Genomic DNA, 11,005 nt, shown 5'->3' with positions numbered 1-11,005 from the left:
TCTGGCCCCTTCCCCTTCCTGCACTAAGAGACGGGCGGCTCCCGGAAGGGCCAACTAGGGGAGCTGGAAGGTCTGGTTGCTTAAGCCTCAGCCCTTCATTCATCAAGGGCCTTAATCGGTGAAAAGAGGTGACTCTCGTGCTTGGGGAAGGCTGTCTACATCTGCCATCTTTCATTCCACCCCTGTTCAGAGATGTATCTGTGATGAATTGCCCCTCAAGACTGTCTAAGACCCCACTACAGCCCTTTCCCTCCCACCTGGAACTTTAGCCCATCTTGATTTAAATACTTTACCAATCTGTGTACACAACCAGAGGGTTTGGACAGAGGAAGACTGAGGAGAAAAGCAGAAATGCGGAATGGAGAAGTGGAAAGCATACAAGTCAGAGAAGGGGGTGGGTATATGCAGGAAAAATTGGAAAGAACTAAGTCTAATAGAGAAACAGAGGGTTGATAGACACTCTGAAATTTCCCATCAAAATGAAAGATAATAAGGTTCTAAGAAAGACATACCAGAAGTTTGAGCATAGGGGCCGCAAGGCGGCTAATTTATTATCACTTTTTCCTTTTCTAGTACACACACAGAAAGCCTGACAGCTAAGTGTACAGGTACGTGTACACGCACACACACATACACACACACACACCCATTTCCAACTATGACAAACACTGCTGAGGAAGTTGATAGGGAGCGGACAGGCGGCGAAGATCAAATGTTGTTTCCCTGCTCACCGATCTACTTCTCCAAACACGATATCTTGGGTACCTAGGAGGTCAAGGGTTGGAGAAAAAGCAGGCTTACCAAGGATTCAGAACCCATACCTGTGCCTAGGAGACTGAGGACTTGAGCCCATGCCCATAGTGTATGCCAAACAGGGAGGTTTCATTTCTGTCCCCAACGGAAGTCCCCAACCCCCTTGTCTAGGACACCTCTCCTACACAATGGGCCTTGTACCTATGATGGCAACGACATCCGCCAACATGTGTCCCTTAGACATCTTGTCCAAACCAGCCTGGGGAATTGAAATAGCAACAGTGTTAGGCAAGATTTGCAGGGTAGGAGAGGAAGGCGAGCTCAGAAAAATTTAACCAAGGTCAATAAATGACTAGATTCAATTATTGGAGCTGGAATCACTGGGATTGATTCTTACCAAATGGGCAAAACCAGGAGCCTTGATTTTGCATCGATAAGGGCGGCTGCTGCCATCGGATACCAGATACACGCCGAACTCACCCTGTCCGAGAAACAAGATTGGCTGCCCTCATTAACAGGAAGAACATTCTTCTCCTTCTACGAAACCTCTCCCTTCACCCTCATGTCCTCTTTCCCACTGACAGACAAGCATTCATCTGAACGCCTATTTCCAGTCACCCACTCCACATACTGTCTTTTTCCTTCTTCTCTCCTCACCTTAGGAGCCTCGATGGCAGTGTATGTGGCACCTGGAGGAACTTGGTAGCCCTCGGTATACAGCTTAAAGTGATGAATCAGTGATTCCATAGAAGTCTGGAAGGAGAACAAGGGGGCATCAATAAGGCAGATACATACTACCTCCTGAGCCTTCCCCAGCACAGAGAATAATATCTAGGGAGGCTGAAAACATACACATGAGTCAGTGAGTAGAAAAGATACAGAGTAAGAGAGGGAAGCTAGGGGAGGTTAAGAATCATACACAGTTAATTCTTTGTAAAAGTAAAACTGAACAGCCAGGCCTAATCCAAGGATATGCCTCCCTGGCTGTGGGCCCCCTTCTGAGACCCCACTTTCCCTCTCCCCACAGCCAACCTTCATCTCTGCTCGCTTAGGAGGAGACACCTTGGCATCGTCAACCTTGATCTCCCCGGGAGGCATCTTGTTCAGACATTGTAAGATGATTCGAAGGGACTGACGCATCTCCTCCACCCGACACAGGTACCTGAAATAGATGAGACAGACTCAGGACAAGAGAGGGTCAGAGACTCAGATGCAGGGCAGGGAAGGATGCCCTTTGGCCAAGCTGAAAAAAAGTTAGGTAAACTTTTCTCATCCTTTTCTCCTTAGTACAGCGTATCTGCTTGGCTTGGCCACCGAGGTAAGTCCTACAGTCTTCTGATTCTACTCTTGAGTCCTACCCCAAATCCTCGCATTTTCTCAGACCATGCCCTGTGGTATTTCCCTCTGTAAATACCCTCTTAAACAAAAAAAAACAGGGATAATGTAAGGGCAAAATAAAGATGTCATGTATGTGGAGGTGTTTTGAAAAGCAACCCAGTTTAATATACACAAGCACGCCCATAGATACTGGGAGGTAGAGTAGAGAAGAAAGTGGGCAAAGAGAAAAGCCAGGCAGGGGAACATAGCTTGACAGTGAGCTGGAGAATCACCTGGGCCTTACCTATCATAGCAGTCCCCTCGAGACCCAATAGGAACATCAAACTCCACCTGGTCATAAACATCATAGGGCTGAGTCTTCCGCAAGTCCCACTGGATACCTGAGCCCCGGAGCATCACCCCACTGTAGAGAGTATAATGGGAACAAGGGCCACATTCCACCAACCAAGAAAGGAGACACACTCTCCTCTTCAGTCCCGCCTTTTCCCTCTCCCACATTCAGGGTGTGGGATAAAAACAAAGAGCATGAGAAGCTGGGTGGCACACATTCCTGAAGCCAAAATATTAGTCTAGAACTCCCCCACCCCTCCCCTCAACTACAGTCCCAACCCTAAAGAGGGGGCCAGAGCTAGATATCCTGGGCGACAGGACCCCAAGAGAGGAGTGTCATTCCCCACACCTGAAACCATAGTTAAGTGCGTGCTCTGATGTTATAACCCCAATGTCCACTGTCCGATTTTTCCAGATCCTATTGTTGGTCAGCATCTGCGGGTGGAGAAAATTGGTGTGGTAATGCCCTTCGTATCAGGGTACTTCCTTATTTCTTTACAAGTGCGGACTAAAAACAAAAAGAGAACTTCTTCCCACCAACTCCTATCTTACCTCCTCCACTTCATCAATCCGAAGAGAGAAGTTCTTAGAAAACTCATAGATGTCATCCATAAGCCCCAGGGGTAGGTCCTACAAGTCAAATGGAAGATAACTGTGAGTACAGCAGAGATGCCACTAGGGAGCTTCAGCTGAGTCTCCCCTCCCAGAGCCACAGGGAAAAACCAGCCTTTGAGATTCCACCAACCAGTGCTGCCCTCCAGTGGCCACAGAGAATACAGGCATGGGCTGAAAGTTGAGGGAGCCTGGGAACCTGCTCACCTGGTGTACTCCTCCAGGCCGGATGTAAGCAGCATGCATTCGAGCTCCAGACACTCGCTCGTAGAACTCAAACATCTTGATAGGACACACTGGGAATTAGTGACAAAGTCCTAGGCCCCTAATTATACAGTATTTCAACAACACGGTAGTCCACTCTCCCACCCCCTACTTTCCTGTGTCCGACCAACCCCTCCTGACACAGAGTTCCGAAGAATATGACCCGGGTTATATTCTACACCTTCTCCCCACAAATGTCCTCCCTGTGTTCTCTCTCTTCCTCTCTTTTAATCTGTTGTCTCCTTCATACCTTCTCTACCTCCTGTACTTCCTTCCCCATTCCTATCAGTTCCTCTCTCTCGTACCTTCTCCCTTTCTTCAAACATCCAGAAGAAAGGAGTCATGGCCCCAATGTCCAGGGCATGTGTGGTCACAGCCATGATGTGATTCAAAATCCGTGTGATCTCCCCAAACAGCACTGAGGAGAAGGGAAAGCAAAAGTGAACAAAAGGGTAGAGGAGCTGACAGAGACGTTCTTAGAAAACTCAGAGACGTCATCCATTAATTCCAAGGGGTTGGTCCTAGAAGCTAAATGGAGGGTGACTGTGAGTTCAGCAGAGATTCTACTATACTTGGATTCAATGCTCCTAAGATGGGGTGAGCACTGTGCTGGGCTCACAATGGGCTGCAGGAAGAAGGGGACAAGGCGTACCTCGGATCCACTGTGCCCGTGGTGGAGGCTGGATATTAAGCAACTTCTCCACAGCCAGTGAATAGGCCTGTTCATTACACATCATGGACACATAGTCTAGCCGATCAAAGTACGGAAGGGCCTGGGAAGAGGGAGGAATCTGGGTCACACCTAACAGACCCAGGAGGCTCCAGCCTGGCTGCTGAAAGCCTCGCTCTCAGTGGGCATCAGGGGTTGGTGCTGTGGAAGCCTTGCCAACTTCAGAAGCCATAGCAAGATAAGGCGAAACATCCCCAAACCAGTAGTATTAAGCAGGTCAATGTTTAACAACCAGCTCCCCAAAGGAGGAGGAAAACTCCTGATTTGTCATGTTTGCCATTTCCCATGGTGAAAACGCTCCCACCATGACTGATTTTAAGCTACCAACCTTACATAACTGAATGTTGGGAAGAGTTGGGACAAGATGTGCAGTAGCACAGCATTATACAGTATTTTTACCATACAGAAAAAAGAGCACAGCACAGTAAAATACAGTACAATTAAAAAGCGATGCATTTCAACTACTTCATACCTTTGTTTTTAATATAATGTATTAAATTATAAATTTACATAATTTAAATTTTAATAACGGCTGTGTTTAACAACTCACTCACAAAATTCCCGAAATGTAACAATCGGCTCTTGCAAGCCACTATGAGCTGGCTCTAGGACAGCACTGCCAATAATTCTCTGACCCAGTTGACTCCTCTGCCAAAGAAGAGGACCTCGGACTTCCAAGTCTCCTTCTTTTCTCTTATGTCTCTTAAAACTGAGATATTGAACAACAAAGGGAAAGGGTATCAGACTTAGGAATCTTGCGGAGGAAGGGATTTAGGGAAGACAGAGCACTGAGAGGGATGGAGTGTGTTTCTGGTAGCAGTGATTGGGAATGACTGCTTATCCCCCAGAATACCAAAAAAAAAAAAGTCCTAGCTCTCTGCTAAACCAGCTTCGGCTTCCAGGAAGGAGGTGGAGCTAAGATGCTCCTCTTTGGGACAGCCTGTTCTTGTCCTGATGTCATTATGACGTGGGATAATGCTACAGTGCTTAACTCCATGGACTCTGGGACAAGAAACCATCATCGCCTGGACTCTGTAGGGGAATCACACTCTCGTCACTGTGACGAAATCCTAGTCTAGTGACTAAATTCTAACCCCACCGTCCTCTGTATCAGGACTTCTTTCTTCACAAAAGAAAGAAAAAACTTCAGATTCTTATCCCGGACCCAACTCCTTCAAATCTGACCCACACCATTTGGGTCACACAGTTCTGAACTCAGCAAACTCAGTCATGAACCTTTCCCAGTCACTCTGACTCATTCGGTGCTTCAAAAACAAACTTGGACAGTTAAAAGATACAACAATCAGCCGTTAATCCTACAGCACTGACGTCTCTCTCCTCCTTCTCCTCCTCCAGGGACACCAAATTTGACGCACTAGTATAAGAGCAGAGAAACTGAGGCAGTAGGGTAAGGATAAAGGGATCAGCCAAAAGTCAGCCTGAGAAAAGCTGGGAGTGTAGCTCCAGCTCCAAAGCAATGCCATTGGATAAACCAAATCCAGATGACTAAGCGCCCCCTGCCACCCCTTCCCTAGCATCCTCCCAAAAAGACTGTCCCAGTGACCTCAACAGGCTGCTCCCCTCAACATCCCCCTCCCCTGGGGTTCTGGGAACAGCAACCGGGCAAAGTCTCAGGATAAAGCATGCCTGGATCCTGTCACCAGGCCCCTGTTCACCCCCACACCTGCAGATAGGTCTTGTATTCAATGAGCTTCTCAGTGCCTCGGTGCAGCAGCCCGATGTGCGGGTCACATTTCCGCACCATCTCCCCACTCAATTCCATCACTAGTCGCAGGACTCCGTGGGCTGCTGGGTGCTGAGGCCCGAAGTTCAGGGTCAGGTTCGACACCATTGTGTCCTTCGGAGGGTCCATATCTAAGAAGTGGGAAATAGTCCGGAGCTAAATGGTCATTTCCTTGGAAATCCCCCAAGAGACAGTACGGAGTTAGACTCTCCCTACAGATCTTCCATTTAACGATTTAGTATCTTAATTCTATTTTCATACTCTCCAAAATAACCACAAAGAAGATCATTAGATGGGACAAAGGGAAGGGAAAGCTAAGCTTTCTGATGAAAGGGACCATAAATCTCTCTTTCCGTGTCTCCCAGAATACCTTTTTAATAACAGTAATAGGTAACACTTACGTAGCCCTTCTGGCGTAGAGGTTAAGAGCTACGGCTGCTAACGAAAAGGTTGGCAGTTCAAATCCACCAGGCACTCCTTGGAAACTCTATGGGGCAGTTCTACTCTGTGCTATAGGGTCGCTATGAATCAGAATCAACTCGACGGCATTGGGTTTGGTTTTTTGGTTTATATAGCCCTTATTATGTGCCAAGCACTTTACTTAAAGTAATTCTCACAACATCCATGTGTTTAATAGAAAAAAAAAAAAAAAAAAAACTGTTGCCATCAAGTAGATTCCAGCTCACAGCAACCCTACAGAATAGGGCAGAACTGCTCCATAGGGTTTCCAGGGCTGAAATCTTTATGGAAACTGACTGCCACATCTCTCTCCTACAGAGCAACTGATGGACCCGAACAGCCAACTTTTCGGTAAGCAGCCGAGCACTTAGCCACTGTACCGCCAGGACTTCTTATACAAGTAGTAGGTATTATTATTTTCCCATTTTATTGGAGATACTGAGGCCAGAGAGGCTAAATGACTTGCACAGGATCAGAGATCCAATAAGAGAGCCAGGATGTGAATTCAACAGTTCGGCACCACGGCCCATACTCCTAACCACTAAGATATACTGCCCTCCAACGTATCTGATGAATGTCCAATTAATCAGGAAATGTACACTTAATGCTTACTACTACAAAGTGATAGTAAAAACTTACCCTCAAGAAGCTTACAATTTAATTGGGGGAAATAAGTATATGTGAAAAACTAGCAATCCAGGTCAAATTTATAAGCTACCAGGTAAGCGGCCCGGAAACTCTGGTGGTGTAATGGTTAAGAGCTACAGCTGCTAACCAAAACGTCAGCAGTTTGATTGCACCAGGTGATCCCTGGAAACCATATGGAGCAGTTCTACTCCGTCCTATAGGGTTGGAATCAACTCGACGGCGATATTTTTTGTTTGTTTTAAGCAAGTGGCTTAGCCATTAAGTGTTTAAAGGAAAGAATGAATATTGTGAGGACTCATGGAGGTAGGATCTGAGCTGGTTCTGAGTACAGAGAATGACTCAGATAGGATGAGGGAAGAAAAGGTATTCCAAGCTACGGGATCAGCATATACCATGTCTTAGAAACAAGGAAGTAAGTACCTGTGGAACTCACATCAGGGCATCCCAAGGGGCAAAAGATTGGTGTTGGGAGATGGGAGGAAGCAGTGGTTACATTATCTATATCATTAACAACAGTTAATATTTACAAAGAACTTATCATGTGCCAGGCAGGCACTACGCTAAATGGTTTACACTTCATCTCATTTAATCCTGACAACAATGCTGGGAAGAAGGTACTTCGAGCGCTGGTAAATGAATTTCACATGAGATTTGAAACCAGAGCCCATCTTCTCTGCCAAAATTCTTCACCATGGGTTTCAGAGTCAGACAGATCTGAGTTCAGAACTGCCTGTGTGTCCTTGAGCAAGCTTAAATCTTCTTGCACCACATTGTTGCTGTTGTTAGTTGTCATCTAGTAGATTCTGACTCACAGCAATAACATGTGCAGAGCAGAACTGCTCCATAGGGTTTTTAACGCTGTGACATTTTGCAAGCAGATGGCCAGGCCTATCTTCTGAGGTGCCCCTGGGTGGGTTTGAATTGCCAACCTTTTGGCTAGTAGTCGAGCACTTCACTGTTTGAGCCACCCAGGGACTCCTCCTTGTACTATAATTTCTTCAAAATTAGAACCACTTTCACTGGGTTGTAGGAATGATGACGTGAAATAATGCACACATCGACACTCAGCACACAGTGGTAAGTACTAAACTATCGTTACCGTTAAGTTATTGAAAGGTGTCATGGATTGAATCGTGTTCCCCAAAAATGTGTCAACTTGGCTATGTCATGATTCCCAGTCTTGTGTGACTGTCTACCATGCTGTCATCTGACGTGATTTCCCTATGTGTTGTAAAGCCTATCACTACGATGTTAAAGAGATGGATCAGTTACACTGATGAGATCTACTAGATCAGACAGTGTCTTAAGCCAATCTCTTGAGATATAAAAGGGAGAAGCAAGCAGAGACTTGGGGACCTCATACCACCAAGCAAGCAGCATGGGGAGCAGGACATGTCCTCTGGACCTGACATTTCTGAGCAGAGAATCTCCTAGACCACAGGAAGATTGATGATAAGGACCTTCCGCCAGAGTCAACAGAGAGAAGAAAGCCCTCCCCTGGAGCTGGCGTCCTGAATTTGGACTTCTAGCCTACTAGACTGTGAGAGAATAAACTTCTGTTTGTTGAAGCCATCCACTTGTGGTACTTCTGTTATAGCAGCACTAGATGCCTAAGACAAAAGGTAACTAGAAACGCCTTTGAAGGTTTTTGAGAAAGAGAATAAATGGCAGGGTAAAAGGCTGTTTGGGGAAGATGAAGGCAATGATATTGTATAGAATAGTTGGAGAGGTGCAGATTAGTGGCAGGAACCCAGTGAAGAGGCTCCTAAAATAATCAACAATGAATCTGAACTAGAGTGATGGCAATGTGCATAAAAGGGAGAGATGACCAGATGTGAAACTTTATGAAAGAATCTGCATGGATGGCTTGGTAACTTATTGGACATGGACATAGAGGACAAGAGAGAGAAAAGAGCCATGGATGACTAAAAAGTTTCAGTCCTGAGGGATAAGGAGAATGATGGTGCTGATTATCAAAATCAAAAAGTCAAAATGAAGAGCTAGTTTCGATAAGGGAAAATGGTTTATATTTAAGCAGGTTTCATTTGGGTGGCAGTGGGAAACCACCGTGTCCAGAGAGGGAGTTGGAAGTGTGGTATTGAACCTCTGGGGAAAAAAATGAAGCTGAAGATTCAAATTTGGTAGAGACTTGCTGGTATTGGCTGGAACTTAACCTTTCTTTTCTGCTCAGACTGCCCTTCCTTTCCTTCTCTACCTGGTATATACCTATCAGTACTACTGTATATGTTGAATTGGGTGGCGAAAGAAGCAAAGGATGGGGGCTAAAGCTTGCCTAAAACAGACAGCAGCAACTAAAAACGACAAGAGCCCCAAAGCACTTAAAAATCTGCCTAGGGCAGGGATGGGTGTGGGTTGAGGCGGCAGCTCTAGGCACTCACCATTCCAAGGTGGAGGCGCCCAGTGGGCTGTTTCCTTGGTGGGGTACATGACAGCTCCCCCAAACTGCTCTGCCCATTCCACATCTGGCTGCCACTGCCGAGCACCCCTGGAGAGTTAAAGACAGACCCAGATAAACAGCCTAAAGAATAGTTTCTCTGCTCTCATTCACTCTCCTATGCCTACTGGTAAACAAGCTGGAACCCTAGGGGCTTCATTTCAACTAGCAACTTATTTCTGGAATCACCTAACCCATCACCCTTGTGCATGCAAGATTGGGGATCCTAGCTCTTTCATATTCATATTCCCAACGTGGAGAACCTGAATGCTAGAAAGGTGCTTATTCAAGGTCAACCGACGACTGAGAAGCGGGAGTGTGTGTGTGGCATGACCAGCGAGGTGCACCGGGGCCAACCAGGGACCCTAGTTTGTGTTCCTCCCTTATACTCCTTCATGCACGCTTTCCCCTTCTCCCACAGTGTTCCAGTCTCTAAGGAGACTTTCCACCACTAGCACCCCGCCCCCTCGTGATGGGGGTTGGGAGCGACAGCAGGGCTTAAGGAGGGAACACTACCACTGATTTCATCCCTGGCAGAACCAGCTCAAGACCCTCTTTCCTCCCTCAGCCAGACTGGGCGCCACTGCATCCTGAATTCCGAGACTTGAAGCCTGAGCGCGGGGTCACAGATCTGGGTCATTTTTTCCTGGGGGGTCACGGGGCCTATAGAATGTCCCAGATTAGAGACCTTAGCCTTGGGGAAACCGCGACGATCGTTGTCTTCTGTCTCACCTGCTGGGCTGAATCAGCAGTCGAATCCCTGCCCCGGGCCGCAGCACCTGGGCCGCGACGCCCCGGAGGCTGCAGAGAGCCCTCAACGCCGCCATCTTACTCCCGCTGCAGACAGCGCGAAGGAGAACCGGGCGGAAGTGGCTCCTGCGCGCCTCCTTGCAGGCTTCCCTCCTATTGGTACAATGGAGCCGCCCTCTTGAAAGCTGGCGGTGTCGCCGACCGCGACCTGACAACTTCCGGGATCTGTGCCTCTGCTTCACTTTAGCTCAAATAGCTGTGACTGCCGTCATCTTTACTGAGGACAGTTCTTCCCGTCGCTCCTGGCTGGCTTGTCAAGGCATGAGCCAGCGAAACTTGCCACTCCTGCCAGGGACAACGACGCGCTTCGGCCTCTTATTGCCGAGCCCTCCTGTGTGTACCTTAGAAGCTGCCTTCATGCAGCTTCCCCGACTCACAGTCGATCGGGGGTCCCTTCCCTGATGTCTTCTGCCTTGGCGGTCTCTTGCTGGTGTTGTGCTCTCCAGCAGTGTCTAAACTCTGCCCTTCTGTAGTTGTTGTTAGCTGCTGTGGACTCCGTCCGACTTACGGCGACCACATGTGTTACAGAGTAGAACTGCCACATAGGGTTTTCTTGGCTGTAATCTTTACGGAGGCAGTTCGCCAGGCTTTTCTTTCGTGGCACGCTGAATGGGTTCAAACCGCCAACCTTCGGGTTAGCAACCCAGGTTCCTGCCCTTCTAGGGTAACCCCAGGCTTTCCCAATTACCTCCCCACCCCTGAATCCAGAAGATCCCAATCCGGGAAAGCCACACCCTTTGAATTTCCGGATGTCCTGAATCAGGTCAGGGAAAGGGGGCCCAAGTGGGGCTAGGCGGTTCTTAGCGCTCCCGCCAAACAAAAAGGAATAAGAATAGAGCACCAAGGCCACGAGCATTGGTGG

At 47.6% G+C, this 11,005-nt stretch overlaps 1 protein-coding gene across 2 annotated transcripts; it reads right to left on the bottom strand.

Moving 5' to 3' along the window:
* Window positions 1-518: 518 nt before the first annotated feature.
* Window positions 519-10,197, bottom strand: NDUFS2 (NADH:ubiquinone oxidoreductase core subunit S2). 2 transcript variants are annotated; one of them, XM_003415198.4, is made up of 14 exons: window positions 10,066-10,197; window positions 9,278-9,384; window positions 5,712-5,902; window positions 3,950-4,070; window positions 3,603-3,715; window positions 3,241-3,315; window positions 2,974-3,051; window positions 2,771-2,856; window positions 2,375-2,494; window positions 1,786-1,915; window positions 1,411-1,506; window positions 1,151-1,234; window positions 955-1,012; window positions 519-765 (listed from the first exon to the last, which is right to left on the bottom strand). In XM_003415198.4, the coding sequence occupies exons 1-14, from the start codon at window positions 10,158-10,160 to the stop codon at window positions 728-730; spliced, it is 1,392 nt and encodes a 463-aa protein (XP_003415246.1). In that variant the 5' UTR covers window positions 10,161-10,197; the 3' UTR covers window positions 519-727. The 2 variants fall into 2 exon arrangements, with proteins under 2 accessions (XP_003415246.1, XP_023409970.1); XM_023554202.2 differs by lacking the exon at window positions 9,278-9,384 and having other exon boundaries at window positions 10,066-10,175.
* Window positions 10,198-11,005: the final 808 nt, after the last annotated feature.

The sequence above is a fragment of the Loxodonta africana genome, chromosome 3 (genome assembly GCF_030014295.1).
Source record: "Loxodonta africana isolate mLoxAfr1 chromosome 3, mLoxAfr1.hap2, whole genome shotgun sequence".
NCBI classification, from domain to species: domain Eukaryota; kingdom Metazoa; phylum Chordata; class Mammalia; order Proboscidea; family Elephantidae; genus Loxodonta; species Loxodonta africana.
Note: the sequence above shows the minus strand (reverse complement) of the source record. Positions and strands in the feature narration are given on the sequence as shown.

What these genes read in the sequence shown, in the direction of transcription:
- NDUFS2 (XM_003415198.4), bottom strand. Translation starts at nt 10,160, where the DNA reads ATGGCGGCGTTGAGGGCTCTCTGCAGCCTCCGGGGCGTCGCGGCCCAG. An exon ending in ACGGGCACAGTGGATCCGAG is followed by an intron (nt 3,716 to 3,949) that starts GTACGCCTTGTC and finishes CCTTCTCCTCAG; the next exon opens with TGCTGTTTGGGGAGATCACA. An exon ending in CTAAGCGAGCAGAGATGAAG is followed by an intron (nt 1,507 to 1,785) that starts GTTGGCTGTGGG and finishes TTCTCCTTCCAG; the next exon opens with ACTTCTATGGAATCACTGAT.